Below are 26082 nucleotides of genomic sequence, written 5' to 3' on the forward strand. Positions count from 1 at the left end.
TTTCTTTCCGTCTAGAGGTAGGCTCAGAATTCTCCCGACAGCCAATAGCTCTTGGCCAAATTGGGTTTGAATAACATTATTTCATACACTGTCTTTGTCTCTGGAGCCTTTAGTGTTTTTTAGGGTTTTTGTTTCTTCAATGCTTTCAGCTCCTCCTTCTATACTCCTTTCTTTTATTTTTCCTGCATGAAGCAAATTGTACTTTCTGGCCCATGGGGTTCCATTCTACCGCATTTAATATTTGAATACTGCCCAGCCACTTGCTGAAGGGGGCTCTAAGCTCAGAAAGAAACAAAATAGTAGAGTACACAAATATTGCCACAACGTTTTTGGGGACACATCTTGCTTCTTGATCCGTGTGGCTGTGCCCAGAACCGGTCAGCACACTGTGTCATCAGGTGCTGAGTCACCGGGGAGGATGACACCCACCACGCGCTCAGTCCGCTTTCTCTCCAGACCTGCCTCGGCTTCAGACCTTCGCCTTCCCCAGGCGAAATGCCTCTCTCCAAGTCCTCTGTCACAAACAGGCGGTGTATCCGGAGAAGGCTACGAGGCAGATTTGGTGCTGCTAAGTGTTTGTGTCTCCTGCCTTCTGGAGACCACATCTTAAAGTTGGTCAGTGTGGCCAGTGGTGTCGGCGGCGCTAGAGGAGCAGGAGGACCGAATGACAGTTCCTGCAGATGTTGCTCAGGGTCCCTCTCCCTGTCTGAGACAGTGGCCACAAGCCACAGTCATTCTTCTTTCAAAAAGTACCAGGTGCCTACTCCAAAATACTGTCTTATAACAACCCCCTCATTGTGCCAGGAGCATGAAACTATGAGGCCTTCATTTACTTTTCCTGGAGTGTCTCTAGTTCTTTCCACATTACCTCTTGATTCGTGGATGGACAGTTATTGAGGTCAGCCTGGCTTAGGTGACTAGCCTACTCCAGTCAGGACGCCTCTCTCTCTTTCTCCTCAAACCCAACCCAAATTGGCCCAAGCAAAATGAGTGTATTGGCTAAAATTGCACAGGTGACCTGCATCAGGCATGGCTGGATCCAGGGGCCCATTTACCAGGACACTGTTTTCTCTCCTTGGCCCTGGGTTGATGTCTCCTCATGAAAGCAGGTTGAAGTCCAGAGAGATCTTCTCTTCCCCCATAATTCTGAACCAGTGGTTGTGGTCAGGGGATGTAATACGCTGAGTACAGTTGGACTGAGGGGTCCATTCCACATAAACTACATGGCTTGAGGGTTCAGTGGTACCCCCTAAATGATTCAACGTACTACTACCAGAAAAAGCATGAATGGATGTTGAGCAGGAAACTCAGTGGATGTCTGCTTTCCAATCTTTAAGATCCGTTGGAGAGTTTTGTATTTATTAGGCGAGACTCTGCTACAATTCTTTCCCATTGCAAAATTATTTCATATTTGCAGATACATTTGAATTTGTTTAGAAGACATTTTTTACCCTCCACACTTTGAGGTGGCTTAGAGGACTTCACATTATGCACAAAGATTGGAAATGGATGTTTAAAGAAATGAGAAGAAAGAAAAAAAGAAAAGGAGGGTAGGCCCAAAAGAGGAGATGAGGATAAGGGTAATCTCACACATCTCAAAACTGGGAGCTCCTACACAATTGGTTGAAGTGACGTGCAGATTTGGCTCTGAGATTCCTCTATCTGGATCTTAGATTGGGGCGGGGCGGGGGGTGCGCGCGCTTCTTGTCCTCACAAGCCACAGGCCCCTCTGGGAGTATAGACCCCGAGGAGAGGCCATGGGAAGATAATAAAGATGCTGTGGTCTCTGGTAACCTTAGATACATTTCTTCTCCTCTGGGGCTCTTGCCCTTGGGAGCCTTGCCTATTTGCTCTCAGCACTGTGTTAAAAAACAAAGCAAATAGACGGACTTAAACCCCCGTATTGCTGGGTTCCTTCCAGGAACAACTGGAAGTTTAAACTATGTCACCTCTGGTGGGAGAGAGTAAGGTGAGTCACCACTGTGACAAGGCAGAATAGGATTACCTTAGTTGTAAAGCTGGGCTGATCTTGAAAATGGACTTCTGCTTGCTTAATGACTCACATTCCTGTTTACAAGTGAGCGCTGTGGAGAAATGCAGAGTGGGAGGTTCTGTTTGCCAGACGGAGAACAGAGACCTCTAGCCATGGGCAACCAGGGATTCCTCTGAGGGCTTGGGCTGCCCTTTCTGGGGGCAGACCTCCAGCTTCCAGCAATGGTGGCTTTCCAAGTCCAGACAGGGACAGCTGCAGCCAACTAGGGCCCTGGGGTAGCCTCAGTTTGCTGGCCACATGGCCCCTTCCCACTTTGGGAGTTCAGGTGGCGTTTGAACACCACCCTGATACCCCCATCACCCCTCACCATGGGAGGACCAGGTAATATGGTAACCATATGAACCGTTACCATATTAACCGTGTAGATTGTTCTGGAAATGTGGTTGCTGTTTTGTAGGATTTGTCCTTTATTCCCATCGATTTCCTCTCTCCCAGAGTCTTTAGCACCCACTATGCTCATTTTGCTGCTCTTGGGTGAATAGCAGAACACGAGATAATTGGGTTTTGTGCTCCATCTCATATTCTTAATCCCGAGTTCTGTTATTTGGGATTTAAAAAGGGTGAAGAATTTATTCATGGCATTTTTTTCCTCATATAAACCCTTTAAAAACTAGAGTAAAGAAGTCATACATCCATACAAAGGACACAGACATTTTCCTTTCTAAAAGACAATTAGAATGATATTTCTTTGTTGTGAAATAGCCCCTCTTGGATCCCAGGTCTCTTTTTTTTTTTTTTTTTTTTTTTAAAGATTTTTTTTTTTATTTATTTATTTGACAGAGAGAGATCACAAGTAGGCAGAGAGGCAGGCAGAGAGAGAGGAGGAAGCAGGCTCCCTGCAGAGCAGAGAGCCCGATGCGGGGCTCGATCCCAGGACCCTGAGATCATGACCTGAGCCGAAGGCAGCGGCTTAATCCACTGAGCCACCCAGGCGCCCCCCAGGTCTCTCTTTATGCCCCTAAATTCTCTATCCTAATGGTAGTGCAGTAGTCAACATCTGGACGGGCAACCGAGTCTACACAGCAGCACCGTGAGTTGACTGAGACCTGGTCCATCTTCCCCGTCTGCCATTTACTCGCTGTGTGACCTTGGGCATGCTCCTTAACGTCTCTGAGTCAGTTTCCTCCTCTGTAAAATGGGCACATACCTACCTCACAGGGTGGTTGTGAGGAGCCGCGAAACAACACGCACGTTCCCGTCGAAAGCCCCGAGCAGGGGAGGCAGGCAGTGAACCGAAGCCGTGGGCGTGCTCAAGCCCCAGCTGTGCTGGAATCCAGTACGGCTCCTGCTGCTCGCATGCTCGAGGTGTTTGCAGCCAGATGTTTCCCAGGGGTCCCAGGATGGAAGTGTAGTCACCTCTCTGAAAAATGGTGGTCCTGTGGAGGGGAAGGTGACTAGACAGGTCCCCAAATAGCTCTAGAATTGGGTTGAACCATATGTGAATGCATTTTTGTAGGGTAGAAATACCAGCAGTATCACAGGGCTTAAATTCATAGAAGATTTGGTAAGGTAAGTTGAGAGAGAGAGAGAGGGAATGCCGGCCAGCTGACTCGCTGGAGGCTCAGAGCCATCAACGGCTGAGTCTGCCGGGGGGGGGGTGGGGCGGATGGGCAGAGGTGGGGACAGCGGGCAGGGATGCAGCAGAAACACTGCATAGAGGAGACTGTGTTTAAGATGTTGCTAGAGGGGGCCCCCCGAGCTGGAAGGCAGGGAGGTGGAAGTGTCCTGGGGTCACATTGGAATTCATCGTCCTCCTTGCTTGGAGTTTGTAGAGAAGCGGGGAGTCAGGGAGGAAAGTCAGGCTGGGGGCCATGAATGCCTTGGTGACTGCGTCCCCCTCCCTCCCAAGCCTCACTCTGTTCCCCTTTCTTCCTGGCAGCAGCGCCCCCTCCCTTGCTGCACTCAGGGACATGACTGTCAGCACGTCTACCCCCCCCCAGACTTCACTGTCAGCACTCAAGTCTTCAGGGACATGAAAAGGAGCCACTCCTTACACAAGGTTGGGGAGCCCTGGTGTTTGGAGGTAGGTCTCGGAGCAGAATGACGGTATGAGATGAGCTAGCTCTGAAACGAAACCACCCATCCAAAGTTTCCCTCGCGCTAGGGCAGGGCCCATGCGCCCTGGCCCCTGAATTCCTGTCAGGTAGCTGTCGTGTCGGGTGCCATGATGTCTGGGTGTTGTGATCACTAATAGGTTTATCATCGCCATAAGAATGCTGGTTTATGAGGAGAGGGTGGAGGGTGGTGCCCCTGTGATCCCCAGGTGCCCGGCTCCCTGGAAAGCCCACACGTGGTCCAGTGTCTTGGGTAGCTTCTGTGAGAAGGATGAACAGTATGTCATCCTATTAAACTTGACCCCCAGGAACTGATTTCCTGGGACCTTTCACACAGCTCCCAGGGGGAAATAGAAGTTATTACCTCAATTTTGCCTTTGTTCTTAGTTACTTAGAACTTACAGTTTCTCTTGGAGACTTCGGGGTGCTGAGAAATGCTCAGTCCTCTGCAGTGGCACCTTCCTGAGGCAGCTGTGAATGGCTTTTCTCACAGACGTGGCTGTCCAAGGACAGGAGGCATTGTTAATTTCCTTTAAATAATTCAGTACGATGTCAATACCCCACATTGCTCCATGCTTGGGAGTGACAGTTCTCTTCAAATTAGCAGTCCCGGAGAATAAAGACTGTGTAGAACATGCTTTCGTTCTCAGAAAAGCAAAAGTCAACACAGATAAAAAAAATTTTGAAGGAACTCTTTAGACTTAAATGGCAGATGATTTAGTATTAATGCTAGCTTTTTTTTTTTAAAGAAAAAAATGAATATTTAAGAGCCAAATTAGTGAGACTTCCGCCTTTCGAAAACATTTGTAGTGTACCCACTATGTGCTCTGTTGGGCTTTAGGGCTTAATATCGGGATGCGTTTCTTTCTCATCATTCCTGTGTCTAAACTCCAGAAATATTTCACAGAATTGGAATTGGACCTGCCAGTCGTTTTGTATTTTCTTCTTACTTGATGTGACCCCAAGGATGCTTCTGCACACTACACCGTGTCTGAATTCTGGTCAATGACTTCGTGTGTTGGTGTCTTGAGAAAATCTTCCTATGTTGTGGCCCCTTCTTCAGCCAGATGCAAATAAAACTGAAGATGTTTCTGGTCTCTTTGGAAACCCCCCTTCTTCCTCCCGTGATGGTGCCTGCACTCAGATTTCCTGGAGCCCGTGAATGCAGAAAGCCCGTGTCCTTTGATGGGTCTGGGTGTGACGGGCCAGGGAAGCCTTCTTCTGTGCAGCAGCCATGGCCCGAGAGAAGCCTTTTCTCAGGAGCTGCCTGCCCCCTGGTCCAGCTTGCAACAAGTGTAGCTAGCTGTTCTTCGGACCATGGGTGATAAGGCCGTGCCACACACAGCTCTCCCTCTGCCGGGGCCCAGCAAATGGTAACTCATTAATCTTTGGTCAGAGTTATGAGGTAGATAAAGGAGAACCAGGCACCCATTCTGAGTATGAGGAAAATAAAACAGGAAGACCGGGTTTCTTCCTTATAACCCAAGATCCGCAGGCGCCACTTAGATCCTTGACGCCGGTGACTCTGTTCACTTCTCAGCTTTGCCTTCAGGACATGGAAAAATCTTCGGGGGAAGCACAGCATGCCCTGCTTCCAGGATTGGGTCTAAGTTTCTAGACCTGTGATTAGGCCAGACACACAGACACTGCTCATGGGCTGTAGGAACTTGGGCAAGGTACCCAGCTGCTCTGTGCCTCGGTTTCCCTGCTGGCGAAGGGGAATCACATGTGGGCTGCTGTGAGCATACAGTGAGGCAAATGGTACAGAGCGGGGCTTGGCCAGACGAGCGGGTGTCCGGCACGAGCACACAGCAGGATTCCTGGGGAATCCCACACGGAGAGTGTGTCTGTGTGATGGGCCAGCCACTGCTTGGGTAGCGCGGTTATACAGCTTGCTTTAGCTGTAGACGTTTCCACGGAATAGTTAGTGATGTACCACGTGTAGTACTTTCTGCTTCAGGAATTATGGTGGGACAGGGAAAACCCTGATCCGCAGCATGGATATGTGAGACGTGGCTCTGGGTAGCATCGTGGAAACCACACGAGATTGGAGTCAGAAGTAGGATTGAGTTCACGTTTGTCGCGTCTGTTGGAAAGGGGCTTCACTCCTCCCTGATTCGCTCCCAGTGTCTGTAAAAGGGGACGAGAATGGAAGAGCTGCCCAGCCTGCTTCTGAGGGTGGGGAGGCACCTCCCAGGATGCCTGGAAATGCCCATCAGAGTGAGATTTCACACAGAGTGAGATTTTCACACAGTGAGCCAGGCGCTTCTGGAAGGATTTGGCTCATAGTAACTCTTCACAACCCGACCCCAAACCGAGGAGGGGGATGCTGTGATCCCATTTTGCAAGGGAGCCACAGGGAGGTGTAGCAAGTGCTTGGGCTCACACAGCACAGGGGTGTAGCCATAAATCTGTTCCTGAGGACCATGGCAGCAGCCCATGGGTCAGAGCCTTCCATACTAACCACTTGCCTTCCGTACTAACCATCCTCCACTTGCTAAAGAAGGTGTGTGGGGTCCTGCTCAACACCCTGCCTTCTCAAAGACTGGGAGGAAGCTTTTGATTCAGGACATAGAGGGCACCTGGGTGGCTCAGTAGGCTAAGCCTCTGCCTTCGGCTCAGGTCATGATCTCAGGGTCCTGGGATCGAGTCCCGCATCGGGCTCTCTGCTTGGCAAGGAGCCTGCTTTCTCCTCTCTCTCTCTCTGCCTGCCTCTCTGCCTGCTTGTGGTCTCTCTCTGTCAAATAAATAAATAAAATCTTAAAAAAAAAAATATTGATTCAGGACATAGAAGGTCAAGTTTCTGCTTTACCAGTATGGCATTCAGGACACCTTCTACCCCAGCTGGATTCAACTTTCATTGTCCCACCCTGTCTATCCTTGCAAGCCGGCTGGATTCTGTCACTTCGGCCCTTTCCTCCAGGGAGTTAAGGTCAGTAGACCAATTGAGTAAATATGACTAAGAAAGTCAATATCCACCTGGGCAGGCATGAGTCACTTTTTTCTAGTTAGCTATTCATGTGCATTTTAAAGCTAGCCACACAAAGTCATTACATTGGGGCTATTAACATGTTTAATAGTGACAATAATAGGGTGTGACCCGTGGCACAAGTGCATTCAGATAAGAGAGAGTGTTTTTCCCTGTAATTGCTGAGTTAATACCATTTTCACAGAAATGCTTGCAAGCAGTCTTTTGAAAAGTTCTTTGACTCCTTCCCTCATTCCTTGCTTCCCCCTTTCTAGGGGTTCTAACCACCGCCCCCCCATCAGTGGCTGGGGATTAGCAAGATGGCAGGCTCTGTCCCTTTGGGTGTTGTGGGTGACCTACCGTTTTGCCAGCATTGAGCCCATTTCATTTCATATTTAGGGATATAGGAGTGAGTGAGCGTGTGTGTGTGTGTATTCAGCAGGCACATTATTCTTGTTGGTGCTTATTAATCTCTCAACTTACATGTTTAAGGAAAAAAGAGACATCTGCTAACTTTGCAAAAAGCTGGTTGCACAGACAGGGAGTGAACCACTTTGGTGAGGAGGAAATGAAACTTTACTTAGGTTTATTAGACCACATCCTATAAATCTGTGGCTTATTACATGTCTGATTTCTAAAAAGCATGGCATCACAGCTGAAGTTTTATTTTTGCTTGTTAGTCATTGAAACAAGTATAGATATTGCTTCATTTCCTTGGCACTCTAGTTTTCAATACATGTTATGTATGGAAAATCTGGATTTACACAACAAAGTGCATTAAAAGAGAAGTATTTGCTTTATAACGCTCTGCATTGCAACTTTGCGTTCTGTTAAGCTAGAATGTTTGTCCTCCTACTCCCGATTACATAGAGAAGCAATGAGAAAACAGTAAAAGTACCTCTCAAAGGCAAAGTTAGCTTTTTTTTTTTTTTTAAAGGTTTTTTTGTTTATTCATTCGAGAGAGACAGAGTGTGTAAGAGCACGAGTAGGGGGAAGAGCAGAGGGAGAGGGAGAAGCAAACTCCCTGCTGAGCACGGAGCCCAGCACGGGACTCGATCCTAGGACCCCGGGATCATAACCTGAGCCGATGGCCGACACCCAACCGACACCCTGAGCCTCCCAGGCACCCCGCAGGGTTAATATTGTGACAGACTTCCTTCCCGTCTTTTAAGAGATGTGTTTTAAAAATCATAGGCAGACTTCTCTCATATCGTATGCAGTAGTTTTCTGTTTATTTTCCATCTCTCGTGATGGAAATGCCTTCCTATGTTTGCCATGAAGAGTCTCTGTGAAACATCTGAAGGTTGCCCATTCTGGATGTGGGGATCCCTCAGTAGGCTTAGTCATCGCCCCAGTGCCGACAGACTGTGAAATTCCCCTGTTGCAGTGCAGTTGTGGGGAGCAGATGTGAGTTAAAACCGACGAAGGCAAAATGTCGCCAGTCCGTACTGCCCTCATGGTGTGTATTTTGTACAGGACCCAAGCTTTGTGCTACAGCCCTGGACCATCCTGTTCGAGCCGACCAGCAAGTTCACGCCCCTGGCCAAATTCACTCTCAGTCCCGCTAGCGACCCATCCATATTGTTATTCCTCCTTTCTCGTCTTCTTTCCTTGCAAAGCTTCCTTGTAGAATCCTTCCCGGTCCAGTGACTGCGTGGAGTTCCTCTGCCGGTGAACCGCCCCGGTGGTAGAAATGGACCCTGTCTGGCCCCACTTGGAATTTCTAAGGCCTCAGGGAGATCACATTCCCGGTGTATCATGATGTAGCCTGTCTCCTACGTGATTGACGCAGCTTGGACCCACCTTGCCCAGGGAGATAGGCCCAGAGAGGGACAGGATCATTCTAGGCCCTTCTTCCCATGTTCTTTGCCGTTCCTCAGACCGAATGCTGTGAATACTGTTCCTTTCACTTCTTATACTTTTCCTCTCACCCTGTGAGGCTGGTATATGGAGTTGGAAGTCCAGGGCAGCCGAGTGCTTGGAGGCGGGCAAGGAGCTCACCGCTGTGGGAGGTGCAGGTGTTCCCTGCCCTGTGGCCATGCCTCTCGGGCCACCTGACGTCCACCAGGCGCCACAGGCTCTATCACGGCTCTTATCTTTGTGACGACCTCCCTTTTCCCCATTCTTTGTGAGTCACATGTTTTCTTGGCGTCCTGTGTGACAAAGGTCATTAATAGAGAAGACTTGACTTTTGATGCGTGACATGTTATCACCCACACAGTTTATTGTTGTGGACCCTCCCCTTTTGTAATTCTGTGAAGTGACAGATCACCTTTTCATAGGCTAACCTGTGTCCAGGAAGGGTTTTAATTAGCCCGAAGTTTTTTTTTTTCATTCCTTATAGGTTCCCCTGATCAAATGACTTGGTCAGTACTTGAGAAGAGGGAGTGGGTACTTTCCACTAATGGTTGTGACATTACCTGTCACATCAGTCTGTGTGTCTGTCTGTGTGTCGTGATATCTCTGTTTCCTCGAGTTCTTTCCTGTTGTTGGTGTCTTTAATGATGCCGTGGAGGTAGATGTTTGGAATCTGAGAACAGGAACCAATGTTCAGCCCAGACTCTGGAGCTACGTTTTCTCATTTTTATTAGGGCAGTTACTGTCAGGTGAGCAAAGTAGGAGATCCAAGTTTTAATCCTTCCTTCTCAGGCCAGTCCTTATTCAGAACGTACTTCTTGTGTCCGAAGCTGCTGGTTTAGCAAGAGGCAATACTAAGAACTAAATCATCTTCTGTCCTTTATTTCTCACATTTCCAACTTTGTCCATCATATCTCTAGAAGTCCCCTTTCAAGGCTGTTTGTGTTTAAAAATGCAGTAGTGGACAGCTTGTCATTTTTTGTTTGATTTAGGGGAAAAGGTGACGGACGTGGCGTAGCATCCTTCACGGGGACACGCGCGAGTGCTGGCTGTCGTTTCCACAGCGGACTTCCAGTCAGTCGCTGGCCCCTCTACTTGAGCTGCAAACGAGGAAGGAGGTGGCCTTTGTACAGCCACAGAGTGTTTGACTCTTAGTTAGAAACCTCCTGGGGCATGTGTGCTTATCTGTGTGCACACGCACATGTCTGGGGCCAAACGCCCCCACGCCCCGCACGAGCATACGTGCAGCAGGAGAGAACCATTTTTTTCTGGGCAGGTCCAAGTAAGAGGACTGTGTGTGCTCAGAGTGAAAGTTTTTGGTTTGGAAAGTCAGTTCCTTCCAATGGAGGAAGGAGCTAAAGTCACCAGAGAAAGAAGGTGAGAGGCAAGGGAGGTCGGAGGGAACTGGGGTGACAGAAGGGGGCACGCTGCCTCTACTGGATTTATGTCCCGGTCCCAGCACTCACTGTGTCTGCCAAGCTTTGCCGGAACCCCTGCGATGCAGCCCCGTGCCCCGGGGGTGGCCTCTCGCTGCTTAGGAAAACAGAGTTGGCAGGAGAGGATGTGGGGTTGCACATGAGCTATGGGGCTGGGGACACAGAGATCAGGAGAGCTCTCCATCACTGCTGCTGAGCCTGGCTCCCCACGCCGGGTTTCTGGCGGGCCCGGTGGTTACCCGGTAGTCAGGGTGACCAGTGAGCAGTCCCCTCTGCCTGGGAAACGAGGCGCCCCTCTACCAGAAAGTGGAGGAAACTCATAACCATCCAGAGAGACATCCAGCTTGTTGGTTGTTCACAACTGTCTCCTGGATGTTTCTTTCCTGTTCCCGCTTTCTCACGAACACATGAGAAAGATTGGTGGAGCTGGGCAGAGAGGTGACAGCTTGTGGCATCAGCTTCGGGAACGCACGCAGTTCCTAAGGGAAGTGGGGCAGTTCTGGGCCTGTGGCTCTCAGCATGCACAGATAGGTTCACTTCTCAAGGGAATGGGACCCTCCTTTCTCCTGGGCCCCGTCCTGCTTTGGACAGCAGAATGGACTCAGATCAGATCCCCAAAGGGATGGGGCAGATAGCTTTCCTCATTGCCGTTTTGCTTGGCTGGGTCACCTGCAACCATGTTTTTCAGTTTTGCACTTACTGTGTGTGCTTTTGTGCCCCTGGTTTTAGATGTGGGGACCAGGTTTCTTTTGAGATGTAGGATTAAAAAAAATACACACAACACACACACACACACACACACACACACACACACACACACACAGAGTTGACCCTTGAACAACATGGGTCCACTTCTCTGTGGATTTTTTGGATAAACCCAGTACAAGTACTGTAAATATATTTTCTCTTTCTAACAGTTTTTTTTTTTTTTAAAGAATTTTTATTTATTTGACAGAGAGAGAGAGAACACAAGCAGGCAGAGTAGCAGATAGCCAGAGAGGGAGGAGCAGGTTCCTGTTGAGCAGGGAGCCAGAGGTGGGGCTCCATCCCAGGACCCTGGGATCATGACCTGAGCCCAAGGCAGTCGCTTAACTGACTGAGCCACCCAGGCGCCCCTCTCTTCCCCAAAATTTTCTTAATAACATGTCTTTTCCAGCTTCCTTTATTGTAAGAATATAATGTGTAAGACATGTGACATATAAAATGTGTTGATCGACTGTTTATGTTAGCGATAAGGATTTTGGTCAACAGTGGGCTATTAGTAGTTAAGTTTTGGGAGAGGCAGAAGTTATATGTAGATTTTTGACTGCATGGGGGGGTCAGTGTCTCTATCACCCTCCCCCAAGTTGTTCAAGGGTTAACTGTATTTTAAAATCTATCATCCAACAAAACTGACTTCTCTTTCCGTCTATAGTTCTCTGAATTTTAGCATGAATTGGCATGACCCCACTGTGATCAGGATACAGAACTGCTCCAGCATCTTCTGCACACTCTCATGCTGTCCCTCTCTTAGTCACAGGAAATGTTTCATTTTTATCATTTTTACCATTTGAAAGGTAATGTGGGCTTGATTCATCTCTCTCTCTGAGGGTTAATTTTTCACTGTTGATTATTAGACTCTGCTCTTCCTCTGTGCCTTCTTCAGCCCAAGAGATGTAGCCGTGGTGCCTTGGTTGTCAGCTTGTTAGTTACTGATAGTCTTGGTTGGATTTTCTCTGTTGTATACTGGCTCCTCTAGCCCATGTACCCAGTAGGCTTTGGGCCCTTCTGTGAATTTAGGAGAATTCATTCCTAATTCTGACAGTGGCCACAGACAAATACAGTTAAAAAAGGACAAAGTGTATATGTTATTGCTAACTGTAGAGGCAGTAATGTGATATGTAACAACCTTGGGAATATTCTGCTTTGAATTATGTGTATTATTCTTTCCCGGATGTCAGGACAGATTATCCAGGTTTAGGGATAACGCATAAAATGAAGACGGTGCATTTTCTGTAGCTTTTGTTGACCCAACATGGTTCTCCCTGGCTGTCCTCACTTGTCCCATTACTTCAGGAAAGGCAGGAATTGAGGGCTTAGAGCACCTGAGGCGCTTCCCGGACCAGCGGTGCCTCTAGCTAGGTGCTGGGACAAGCTGGGACGAGCACGGGAAGGACAGAGCTACCGTTTCACCTGTGATGTTTCAGAGCTAATGCTCTCTTAGGGAAAAGTGAAATGCAGGAATGTGTGTGTGTGCCTGTCCTCCTCTTGAGAAGTGAGCAGAGGTGACCTCCAAGGTCCCCTGCTCAGAGAGTCACACTTGACTGGACAGCAGAGGACGCCTTTAGCGTGGATTCTGCTGGGGAAGGTAAAAGCAGTTGGTACACATGTAAATTCTTGTGTCACCTAATTCCTGTCTCTGTAATTACTTGGAGCCTTGCCATAAGTGGGAACAGTGACCCAGTCCAGAAAGCAGATATTATGGGGGAAGTGACATCCAGAAACACAGTCATAGCTCTCCTGGCTTTCTGGCATCCAAAAACTCTTTAGAATCAAGAAGAGGGAACTTCTACAAAAGTGACCTGACTTTCCTGGCTCTACCCCTTCTCCCTGCCACGCTGAAGGAGTCTCTCAGAGTTCGCAGATTCAGGGCATTGATGATTCAGCTAAGAGGAGTGAGTTTTGCTGATAAGAAACTACCACTGTCTGGCACCAGGTTTCTGTAGAGGAATGTCCTCCAGGCGGATGGCGGATGGAGGATGGCTTTTATTTAAGGAAAGCACCACCGCCACCACTAAGCAATGCAACGCAAACCTGGGTACCTAGGCCGAACAAGAGGACCAAAGCAGGTTAGAAACGAGTTGCTTTTCTGCACCTGGATTGAAATGATAGGGGACTTGAGACAGCCAGCCAGCGGCATGATTTTCACCAGTGGTGCAAGCGTAACCATGGGGCCTGGGTGCCATAACTCTCCAACATGCCTCCCGAAGAGCACAGAGATCGCCCAGCTCCCCTCTGAAAGGCCTCGCCATTTGTCTGATTGACGTTGGAAGCATCGTATCATTTCTACAAACACTCACATGAGAAGGTTTATTTTTTTTACTTGGGTGACAGATCGCGTGTTAGGGCACTAAAAGATGAAAGCACTAAATATTTGCTTTAGAGAAACACAGCAAAAGATGCTCTCATCCTCCCAACTGAAAACGGATGGGCTTAGAATTCCATTAACAAAATTGACTATCTGCAGTTAAACTTAGTGCCCCCCTCTAGGCATGATTAACAAGCAGGGTAGAAAGCAAGGTTGGACAGTAAAGGATTGTGCTGGATTCTTTTTCGTGTTGAGTGGAACAGGGCCGTTTTGTGGAGATTGAGGTCCAAGTTAGCCCAAAGAAATTTCTGCCTCCTTCTTTGGCATTGATCTCCTTCTGGGTCTTTATAGGCATGGTCTTCCCATTGGATTTCCTATGAAAAGCATCTACGTGTTATTCCAGCTTTCAAGTTTAATGACAAAATTGTAGTTCTTGCCGAAGTCTTTTTGGTAGGAGGTAGTTTACCTCACAAGAAGAGAGGGTGTCGTTTTGGTACTTGGTTATGGTTACTGCAGAGCCTGCTTCGTGGAAGGATTAGGAGCCTGGGGTCCAGATTCCACGACTTCAAATTCTGGCTTTGCTACTGGCTAGCTGAATGACCATGTATGTATATCTTCCAGAGGCCTGTCTAGGTCTAAGTTTTTCCATTTATAAAACAGGGAAATTTTTGTACCTACCTTCCATTTCTTGGGAGATTTCAGTGAATTTGTGTAAGGCAGATGGCGTACATACAACCTGGTAAGCATCTGTCAATTAGCTCTGACTTATTCTCAGTGGGTATTTCTTAATTCATCTCTTTGGTGGGAAGAAAGAAACGTGAACTCGCTCCCTAGTGGGAGGTGTGGTTTAGTATTAATACTTACCCACCATTTGTTAAAAATCTGCTGTCCTTTGGGCATTGGCTCCAGTGTTTCATAATATTCTTGTTCACCCTCACAGCTAGTCCGTGAGAGAAAAACCAATATTGTTCCCATTTTATATATAAATAAGGTAGTAGTGGCATTTAAAAAAAAAAGATCTTATTTATTTGAAAGAGATAGAGATAGCGAGAGAGCGGGGAGCAGGAGAGGGGAGGAAGGAGAAGCAGGCTCCCCGCTGAGCAGGGAGCCCCAATGTAGGGCTTGATCCCAGGACCCTAGGATCATGACCTGAGCCTAAGGCAGATGCTTAACCAACTGAGCCACCCAGGCGCCCCTATTGAGTGCTTTCTATGTATCAGCTCTGGTTGAAGTGATTTTCATCTATTAACCCATTAAGTCTCCCAGTAGGTAGGGACTGTTGTCCTCATTTTTAAAGAGAGGGAAATTGTGGCAAAAATTTAAAAAAAAAAAAAAGTCCTTAGTTTCACTAAGAGTAACTGGTTAAAGGGTAGGATTTTTTTTTTAGATTATTTATATATTTATTTGACAGATAGAGATCACAAGTAGGCAGAGAGACAGGCAGAGAGAGAGGGGGAAGCAGGCTCCCCGCTGAGCAGAGAGCCCAATGTGGGGCTCGATCCCAGGACCCTGAGATCATGACCTGAGCCGAAGGCAGAGGCTTAACCCACTGAGCCACCCAGGTGCCCCTAAGGGGTAGGATTTAAAGACCGGGTCTTCATATGTTTGCAAAGGCGAGGTGCTTGCTTCCCCATCACACGGTCTCCCCCTCTTCTGTAATGTGGACGGGCCTAGCTCACCGCTGTCATGGACGGGAAGCATTGAGCAGACACACAGATGCTCTCCAGATACGCTGGTTTATGATAGTTGGAAAGAAAAATCTTTATTACCGGAAGTTGTGGCTTCTGAGTCTCTTGGCAATTGGCAGCATTGATTTTTGTTTTGTTTTGTTTTGTGTGTGTGGTTTTGTTTTTTAAATAATTAGAAACAGACTCTTGTTACCACCCACAGTAAAAATTGCTTGGATCCCGCAAATTGAGGGGAAAAAAATTAGGCCACTTGGTAGAGTGATTAAAACGGGGCTTTAAAGAGGAAAGTTTATTTTGCAGAGTGAGCGTCAGATGTGTAAATGCTGAGGCTCCCTGGTTTTTCACCTCCTCCTTTGTCTGAATTCAGAATCAAATAACGATAAAGGTGGTTGCTAATGAGGGGAGGGATTCTGCACAAGATGGCTCTGGGAAGAAACCCACATTTTTTTGTACTTATTAATGGTATGTCTTTTCTGTGAGTGGGTGTGAGGACCAGAGCATAAAGCATATATTTGCACAGCGTGTGGTCCTTTCTGCTGCATTCCACTCCCCATGATGGTGGGCTAAGTTAGGAGGAGGAGGAAAAGCAGGAAGCTCTGACACAGCGTCAACAGTTTCCACTGTATGGGACCTCACCCTTGAGGCTGGAGTAAGACAGACCCCTTCCCAGGTCGGGAGGAATGAATCAGTGGAGCGGGACTCTGGGTTCCCTAGGACTGGGCTCTAATTATGCAAGTTGTGCCCCGACTTGTGTGGGAATGACATCCCTTGCACGTATGTTGTTCCCCTCACTCACCCCCTTCCTGAGACTGAGGATGGGCTACGGTCTGGGTTGATGCCTTCAGTCAAGTCAGATGCGCTGTCCATTGGAGATCCTTTACCCCCTCCCATCTCCACCAAAACCTTCCTTGGAGTTTCAAGACTGTAAGCGGTCACATGGGTGAAGAGATGATTTCCTAATCCTCGTGGAAGCCCTAAGGATTTGCCTTTGTGAAAGAAGGAACATCCTGCTGGAGGGGTATCTGTCTGTGTGTCCCATTTTAAACCACATTGCTTTTGACTTCTTTCTATGATGATTCCCAGGCAATCTCCTCTTGCCATCCTGACTTGTTTAAATTTATGTGTTGTTGGCAAGCAATTTTTTTGATGCTATTCTTCTCCTAGCCAGAGGCCAAGATCCCTTGTGGAGCAGTGCCTGAATTTAATAGATGTCATCTGGATACCAGGGAGGGGCATAGAGAAGTACTGGGGGAAAAGTCTTAGAAGTGAGATTCTATCCCTAATGCTACCAGCTCCCAGCCTCTTTTTATCCCTTTCAGGGCAACACATTCAGAGTAATTTTTTTGGTGGCACCACACCGTATTGTATATAGTACCCTGCAGTTGTAGGACAAAGAGTACAGTGTCTTAACCGACTTGCAAACAGCCTAAAAAATACACAGTGAGCTTCCCTTTCGACTTCATCGTGAATGTCTCTGCATTATTGAGTCCTGCTCCTGGTTGTTTACGATGCCTGATGACCTGCCCGGAGCTTTTGCAATACTGAATGACCCTCCAGGAATGCTGATTCTACTCTTCTATCTGGGAGAGGACCTGGTTCCCAGGCCAGGTTCTCAGGTAGACAAGACCATACCATCTCTTTAGCTTGGCAGATGAGGATTAGAGGGGGACTAGAAGATGTGGAGTGATGCAGGGTTGCCAGAGACCCCTACATTCAGACCCCACTTATTCCACATCAGACTTCTGACCGAGCTGTCCCAAAGGCCATTCACTTGACTCCGTACGACAGGCATCTCCTGCTTCTGCACACCAACGATGAAAAAGCCTTAGAAAAGGTCTTGCAGGCTCTTAGAATAATATAACAAGGGTACCAGATCTTAGGACATGTCAGGCCCATATGACTGGCCCATATGATGTGATTTAATGCTTCTGAAGCACGTGCTGTTTTGGTGCTGAGGATAAGGGTAGGCAGAAGATGGACTGAGTCCACCCTGAGGTCTGCTTCTTGTTGAGGCATCATCAGAAGTTGCCCCCAGAGCCCCTGGAGAAATAAAAACTCCCTCAGTTGTTGCATTCTTCCACCTTGGTGTGAACGATTTGGGTAGTGAGACTGCCAAAGAAAGCCGTGTTCAAGTGGGTGTTTTGTGGACAAGCCCGCCTTCGGAGCTTGGGAAATTACCAGGCCTGTGGTTCTGACCAGAGTCTAGATGCTGCCAGACCCATTTCTCTGCTTCTTATTCCTCACTCTACCTGGTGACCAGGATCCTTCTGGTTCCACCTTCTCTCTCCCCTCTCCTCCTCCACTCTGCCCACCTAGTGGGATTGCTCACATTTTTATTCTTGCTCATTCAACCTCTAGTCTTGTTCTGCCTCCCTTCTGACCACAAAGATCTACTCTACATCCCTGTCTGTGGGGGTCTGCTCCAGACATCCCTGTCTGCTCCAGACAGACCAGAGTCTGAGCATTTTAGCCTCTTACAGTTTAGAAGGAGGGGAAAGCAAAGGAATTTTAAAAGCACTGTAAGCTGGAGCTATTTAGAATAGGGCAGACAGCCCTCAGTGCTCTGGGGATCAATGTTTTAATTTGGATCCTGATTTATTAAGAAAATATGTGGTCTCTAAGACTAAAAAAAAATAAAATAAGGGTTACCTAGGAAGATAGACTGGGACTGTCTTGTGGGTCAAGAGTTAGTAATTATTACCTTATGGGTAGTAGCAGCTCTTGGTAACATTATTGTGCACAAGGGTCTGGGCTCCTGGTGCAAGAAATAAGTTAGGTCAGAGAAATGGACCTGAGTGCCCTAACATATTGGCACAAGTAATTCCTGGAGCATTTACCCACAACCAAAGAGTAATCTGTTCACTGTGGTAAGGGTGGGCAGGTTGGGAGAATCTGTTTTAAAATCTTGGGGTTATGAGGTAATCAAACCTACCCGTCCTGTACAGTCCTTTCTGTAAACCTGGGGAGACTGAGGCCTGGAGCGAAGGGACGGTTGCCAGAAGGTCACGTGTAGTCAGATTGTGATAGAATCCAGGCTTTTTCCGGACCTCTTCCCCCCGTAACCCCCTCCGCCCTGTTCTGCCACCTCTTATTCAAGGTGGAGTTTGACTTTGTGAACCATTCCTGTTGAGTGCCATTAATTTTAAGCTCTTTCTAGATTATTGTGTGAAGTTATGTGTGTTCAGTATGAATTCACTTATTTTCCACTTGAGAGAGCCTCATTTTCTGGGATGCCCTGGGTGTTGACATAATGATGATCAGGAGGCTCATGATGGTGATGACCGTGGACTGATGTAATCACCTGTTGGCAATTAACTAGGAAGAGGTGAGCTGGAATTCACACACAGCAAGTATTGGAAACATTTCCAGCAATGGATATTGTCCTGCAGCAATACCCAGAAAATCAGATCTTACCACTCATTTGTGTTTGGAACGCTGGAGAAACAACTAGCCTTTGGCAGGGAATTTTATCCTCCTATATAATCCCACCACCTTCTTTACCAGAGGACTGATGTTTTGGAATCCTTTTACACTGTTGCTTTCTGGGTTTTTGTTAAAAACTCAAACACAGAAATATGTGAAAATGATTCCTTGAAAACAAGTCTGACACCAACACTATGTGATAAAACTTGCTAAGTGTATCTAGGTTGGGGATCTCTAGTACTTGAACTCAAAGCAAGTATGACTGAGTTGACCACAGTAAGAACAGATTCAAGAGTTCCCTGGTGATTTTTAAATTTTTGCTTAGAGCTGTGTTCTGCCCCTTGTAAGGCTCCTGTCCTGTTACTGGGAAACAAGCTGGTGCCCTGCCTCCAAGTTCAGCAAGTTTGTTTTGACTTGCAGCCCATGATGGGAGTGAAGCTCTCATTATGTAATGTTAAACTGGGCCGGGAATGTCAGCTGGACTAGGCCTGCCAAAGCTTGAGGAGTTGGTTGGGAATGGGCTATGTTTAGTATGACTAATCCAACTTGGCTGGGTAAAGGGGTGGGTGGGTGTCTCTCTGAGAGGGAGGTATGACTAGTGCTATTTAGAGTCTTAGTACTTAGTGTAAACTCTACAGACCCGACACCACCCCCCCACCCCCCGCCAAAAAAAAGCTGAGCCTTATGACCAACTAGTAAAATCAGGTCTGTTGACTGATACCCAAGATTGCTATAGAAATCTGTGGTCAAGATCAAGATATATCACTTGCAATTAGGGAAATAACACTTTTGGTTTATGTGAAAGGGTGTTTCTTAAAGTAGCCTATCCTGGTTAAATGCTGCTAGCAGGAGTACTTAGTAATTAAAACAATTTTACAAAGTAAACATTAGGTTCCTTAATAAAAATAGCAATAAATCCTAATAAAAATTTAAAGCAAAGGAAGAGGGGGGCTATTTTCCTAATAATGATTCCAAAGTGTAATTTAAGGTCCATCTACTGACCTTGTTGGTCTTTGGGAACTTCTTTCTCCCTTTGCCTTCATGGGGCCCCCTTTGAGGCTCTTGGCTCAGCTTCCTCGGGGTTCTTCTTAGGGGACAAAAGAATCCCATTTTTATGCAAATGTATTGGCGTTGAAGGTAGAAATAATCTGGAACCTTCTTTGCACTATGATCCTGAAACACAGTGTGGTCCCCACCCCCCACCCCCGAAAAAGGTTTGCTTTTTGGTGGAGATGACAGAGCCCAGCCTCCGTCCTCCCTGAGGTAAAGGGGGGATTCGCTTTTGTTCCTTCTCTGATGAATGGAAGTAAAGTGTTCACTGAACCTGGAAACACCTCCTTTGTGTCCGGAGCTCTCCTAACACAGGCCGTTAAACTTGGGGCAATCACTCTTGGTGGGGGATTGAATGGGGCCATTGTTGGGGGGAGGGGTTCGCACTGAAGCCACTGAGGCCACAGAGATGCCATTGTTCCTGAGTAATAAGAAAAGGAGGAAGACTCTGGGGACCTCCAGGCATCCGTGTGGTCTCCACACTGACTGCTTTTCTAGGTCTGTGTTATCCCCAAGAAGCCCCCAACCATAGGGCTGGGCGAGGTCGGCCTACGCAGGAAGCGCGGCAGAGCCCCCTGCAGTATGGACGGGGTGCCCCCTGAGTACGTCTAAATACCGGCCTTCGCTTCCTCCACTCTTGCAGAACGCTGGCTGCCCTAGGCCTAGCCATCACTTCTGCAGGGAGGTGGCTGTTTTCCTCCAGGCATCCAGTTAAACACATTTGTTAAAAATCACTTCTTTCACCTTAGGAATAACAAACTCTCCCAGTTCCCTGCCAGTGACTTTTTTTGTGTAACTTCCCTTTTGCCATCTGGTCTTTCAGAAGCACTTCTGATCCTAATTATAGCGTTCACCCTTTGTTTATTTAAAAATCAGAAAGCAGATAGGCTGTTTGAGGATTTATCTGTACTAATTGTGCCAACATACCTGCCAACCGTCCTCTCGCTTAGTAAAGGGAACCACCGCCATCCCTACTGACGCCATCAGTTTTACGCGCACTGGCACGCATGCGCGCGCCACGCCACGCACGCCACGTACGCCACCTTACCTGCTGTGTTGACCAGTCAGGAGTGTACTTCTTGTTTTAGAATTGCCGTGCTGGCTTTTTCCCTTCCAGCCTCTGCCATGTGGTGTTGATTTGAGGGGGATCGATTCTAGTCTTGGTGACAGGGAAGAGTGAGCAGACCTGAGTGCAGGTTCAGACTCTGCCACTTACTGACACATCAAGGGGGGATGATTTTATTCCCCCGGGAGCCTGAGTTTTGCCATCTATAAAAATAGAGACTGGAATCAACATCAGGGAGAGAGTGTTGCCCGATTTAAAGGAGATGCATAGGAAAGGCTGGAGAACAAGTTAGGCATCTTGGGGGTGGTGGTAGGGGGCATGCAGCGGTCTGGGGATATAAAATGAAGCCCCCAGGCAGCTCCAGTAAACTAGAGGCTTAGATGTCATGTACCCATTGTCTGTCTTTTGAAACATAATAGATGTGTAGTTGGTTTTGCTGTTTTTTACCTCTCTCTTTGATAATTTTGATATTCTAATTAAATAGCGGCTTACATCAGAATATATACTATTTTATAGATCTTTCAAAAAGCGACTCTTGGTTGACGATTATAACAAATTAAATACAAATTAGCTTTGCTGTGCTTACACTTTGAAAATAACACTCGTCGAAGCCACTGAAGAGACAGGTTTAGAAAATGTTGAAAACATGAGTCTTCTCGTTTTAAAACAAACGTTGTAACTGTGGGCTTCTTCCCCTGAATTTAAGAAATGCTTTTAGAGGAATCAGTTTTTATGATTTCTGAGTAAAGTATGAATTTTTAGAAAAATGTATCTTTTAAGGTAAAAATGAACTTTTAGTTGTTTCATGGGCTTCAGATACCTTTTTCATCTGACCATCACAGTCTGACAGTTGTAAAAAAATCAGTTTTAGAAACTGTATTTAAAGAATTTATGATCCCAACATGTTCTTTGAAATCTGTGGGAGGTGTTTTTTTGTTTTTGTTTTTTGTTTTGTTTTTTAAGAAAAAAATTTCCTCTGAAGTATTCAGTAGTAATGTTTTTATGTATCTATTCCTGTAACAAGCATTTCTTGAGTGTCTACCTGGTGCTTAATTTGTTCTGTAAATTTGTATTTAAGACATGGCAGTAACCGCGGCCTACACACATTTTTGGTAAAGGAAGCTCTTCTCTTTTCAGAGCTTGGCTGCCCCAAAATTACAGTGAAGGATGAAGTAGATTCTAATTGCTGACTCTTGAGCTCAACGTCCATATATTTTATCTAATTTATAGTTGGAAAAGCAGCTAAAAATGTTAAGAGCCCATGCAGGTCTTTGGAGCAGTTGTAGTTTAAATAGCCCTGGAATTAGGTTCGATAGTACCAGCAAGACCCATGCATGCTATTTGGGTCAAAGAGAAGAAATCCAAATTAGTATTAATTGGTATTCGTGATCACTCCCTGAGTGCCAGTGATGTTTCTGTCCCAAGCATAGACTAATTTGGCCAACGGTATGGGTCAAACAAAATAGCCAACAGCTCGAGTTATGGATGGTGTGAAAAACACAGCGTCCGATTGTTAACACCATATTACCCAAGTCTGTGATGTTCTCTGACCTCTGGTGCAAATAGCTGTTCATCTTGAGATGATTTGACAGCATAATTTAGTATTTGGGATTCTTTTAAAACTACAAAAAAAGGGTGATTAAAAACTTGTGCTTCTTCTCTGGCATATAAAGCAAGCTTTTCAATTATATTTTTCAGGAGACAGAGTTATTGGAGTTGAACATTGGCCTGGGTAGTTATACAGAACTGATTTCTGTTTGAGGTTAGTTGACTGGATTATCCACATACTGCAAAGGTGACCCAGGAGTGTATCCGTTAGCTGTTGGATGGTTGTAAATAATCATTGCCCTCTCGATTACAAGCTCCCTGAAGGCAAGGACTTTTGTGAGTGTAGTTCACTGATCTATCCCTAGTGCTTAGAACATGAAATAGACACCAAAGCAGTATTTATAGAATCAGTGAATAGGAAGAAGGTCAGGAAGATTTCTACTATGTTCATGACAATTGCTGCAATAATTTCTCCTCCTCTTTTCCGTTTGCTAAAGTTACTAACCCTCCAATCTTGAGTAAGTTCTAAATCCTCTGAGTGTGTTTTTCTGTCTGTAAAATGAAGCTGTTGTCATGTAAGACTTTATTTGATTATGAGAAATAGTCCCGCCTAAACTTCCTTGAAGAAAGGTGCTAGACAAAAACAAGATGATTTGGGGGGGAAAAAAACCACCGCTGTCCAGACTGTACTAAGATGCTTGGTTGCATTTGAAACCCGTTTCACAGTCCGCTTTAGGCGGGGATTGCAACATGCTTTCCATCTGTGCGAATGCGGAGGAGCAAGCTCCCACTTCCAGCTCTGCGGCGCTGGTCTCTGCACTGCGGCAGGAACGTTGGCTCCACGCTCCCGGAGACAGCCCATGGGCGGAACTGTGGTGGAGGCATGACATAATTTAATTTTACTTTATTATTTGCTGGCTCTGCCCATTGTATGTTAGCCTCTGGGTGTGTTTATAAGTTGCTTAGGAAAGAGGTAGAGGCTGTGTTGTCTGTAAAATCTATCTTGTCCCTGTAAGGGCCCAGGTATGTACACACACACACACACACACACATCTCTCTCTCACACACACACACACATCTCTCTCTCTCACACACACACACACACACACCCGTTTCTTCTTGGCATCCAGCACCGTATGGAGCCAGGGGTGAAATGATCAGCATCCAATAAGTGACTTGAAGGGCTCTGAAGGACTTGCTTTCCTTTTAAAATCCCCTCCCCTTAGCCCTGTAATTACCTGTGGCACCTGCATGAAGCTTGAGTGTGTCGTGCACCTAACTTCTCAAAAACGTACCTGTACTGTAAAGGGCACAAGAAGTCTCTATGCTTACTTAGTAGAGTTTTAACCCACTTACTGGGTTTAGGTGACTTTCTCTGGCACTGTTGCTAAACTTGCTGTGAAAGCAAAGGTTCAGAGTCCACAAAAACATCATTTATTTGTTAAAGAAAACCCAGGGATTTCAGAGGATCATGCTGTCCTGTCCTTTCCCCTTCCTCTTCCCTCTAATGTTTTGGTAGAAGGTTGTCTTTATGCAGAGGTGAGCAATACGTATTTTAAGCATATGAGGTGATAAAGGGAGGTGTCCATAAATTTTGATCCTTCTCTTTTTTTTTAAAGTCTCTTTATTATGCTTTTCTGGTAAGTTTCTATGTGTCATTGCTATTGAGAAAATGACTTCTTCCCCTTCCCATCCATTTGTTAATTTCAACTCCGGGTTCTAGCAGAGAGTCACAGTTCTCCTTATTTTTGTCATATTGCTGCAATAGTACTCAATTAGGGGCTGTATGGGTGACAGGAGTCTTTTGGTTCTATAATCCGAAACCAGCCCCGAGTGCTGGCCATCCAGGTCTGCCTTGTCAGGCCAGTGAAACCCTGACAGCGTCTGTATCTGTCTCTGTAGTTCAGGGGAGGAGACATACCAGCCTGTCCTTTTCTAGCAAAGAAGTGCAAAAATCCCCATTAAGTGTGTTATTTTGAAATATTTTAATTTTGACCAGATCCACAATTTGTAATTCATGAAAGCCTGATGTGCTTGTTTAGTTTTGCCCCCCACCTCCCAGTACTTGATTAACTGGTCATGGCTCTGAAGAGCTGAATCAGAGGGAATAGGGCATCCCCCCTTCTAAGGAGGGCTGACCTGGGCTGGAAGCAATGGCTGGGTGGATGCTTTCTCTTCAGGGGGGCTCTGTCTGGCTGGCAACTTTGCCTGGAGAAAGGAGGTATGCCCCCTTTAGAACTTGTGACCCTTCCTTCTTGCTAGTCCTTGCACACACTTCTAGTCCCAGAGAGTTTTGTGGTTTCTCTTCTTTCCTACCAGCATTTAAGGAAACTAAAACTAATTTCCTTTGTTTTCTACTGTCCAAATTAGAGAAGCTAGAGATGAATGATGCCATTATGGGCGTCTTAAACCCAAGGATATCTACTTCACTTGGACCGAGGATCTCTTTTTAAGAGGAAGAGAGAACTAAATAATTGAGTCAGAAATTTTAAGATGTTAAATCTAAAACTCAGCCTTTTAAAAATCACATGTAAAGCTAGCCACATAGCCTCGAATTTCCCACCATGATTCCACTTTTCAAACCCTGGGATGGCCATCAGGGTGGATTGAGCTTGATCATCAGCTGTTACAGGTCAAATATGGTCTCAATAGTTTTTATAATTTGAATCATGACCTCTCTAATCCTATGAGTTTTCAGAAGGAAATCCTGATGAACAGTCCCGGAATTGCTTTGGCTGGTAACATCTTCTTTATTGATAGTATCCCCAGCTGAGTTCTCTTAGTTAATATGGTTGCTTTGGCATCTTTGATTCATTCATTCATTCTTTTTTTAATCAGAAGTGTTATCAATAGGTTGCATGGTTGGGGGAAATGGTATTTGTTGTGTAGCATTTTCCCAAAGAGTATTTTAGAGAGTTTTTCTCTAATACCAAAAATAGAGTATGATTCATATTCTTAGGACATGGTATCATTGAGATTTGTGTATGGGAGGTGTTTGTTGCTGCTGTTGTTGTTTTAATTGACTGGTTTGCATGTCCTAGAGATTGCAGTTGGTACTCTTTTACATCCTGATCAGAAGCCCTGACTTTCTGGTCCTTAGCAGAGAATCCATCCCTTGGTAACTTGTGGGCACCCTTAGCAGAGGCAATGATGTGTGGTCTTGCGAGAAGTCATAGCGTTAGCAGGTCTGTGTTTTCTTCCAGTGTGGAGCTTTGTCATTTCTAATGATGACAATCCATCAGTCCACACAGTGTTAAATGAAGATAAATTGAATTAATATATGTGAGTTAAATGACTCATTGATATAATTATACTGCGAGGATTTCTTTAGTATAACCTAACACGTTTAGTGGTGTTAATTGTAACGGCTTTGCATGGGAGCATTTAATTTCATAAGCAAACAGAATAATTTATTAATTCTCAAAAAGCTATTTCAAGGCCTGGCCGGAAAGGGAGAGAGAGTGCATTTAACTTGATATTGACTGCAGTGGTAGTATGCTTTGCCGCATCAAACTGGAAATTGCTAAGGAATTTTTTTTTCCCCAATCCAACTTTTACTGGTCCATAGCCAAGATGTGCTCAATTCAATAGTGCATCAAAATGAAAGTGGGAAATGGGTCCTATCTAGTAAATCTTAATAAGTTATTGAAAATTGAAGAGCACTGAATAATAAAACAGTTCTAATTGCAGTTAAAACTGTATTGGCGGCGGATATGGCTGAAGAAGGACGATAACATCCAAGGAAGAGCATCGGATGGTAGCGGGAGGAAGGGTAATAAATGAAATGCAAGACTCCATTCAAGTATTTTGTGAAATGTAGGCATGCTGTGTAAACCCATTTTTTGCTGAAAAGCATGTTTTCTCTCATGTCA

The 26082-nt window shown here is 46.1% G+C and overlaps 1 protein-coding gene across 31 annotated transcripts in view; it reads left to right on the forward strand.

Annotated features, from left to right (window-relative positions):
• TCF7L2 (transcription factor 7 like 2) overlaps window positions 1–26082 on the forward strand; it is a 199263-nt gene that overhangs the window by 121812 nt on the left and 51369 nt on the right. For 12 of the 31 annotated variants that reach the window (XM_046027536.1, XM_046027527.1, XM_046027534.1 and 9 more), the window contains one exon: window positions 3933–4076. The exons of 17 other annotated variants lie outside the window; for them this stretch is intronic. In XM_046027536.1, the coding sequence (XP_045883492.1) occupies window positions 3933–4076 (144 nt within the window). The remainder of the gene's footprint in view (window positions 1–3932; window positions 4077–26082) is intronic. 2 more of the 31 variants (XM_046027528.1, XM_046027552.1) reach the window with 1 other exon arrangement.

This window comes from Meles meles, chromosome 13 (assembly GCF_922984935.1).
Source record: "Meles meles chromosome 13, mMelMel3.1 paternal haplotype, whole genome shotgun sequence".
In the NCBI taxonomy this organism is placed as follows: Eukaryota; Metazoa; Chordata; class Mammalia; order Carnivora; family Mustelidae; genus Meles; species Meles meles.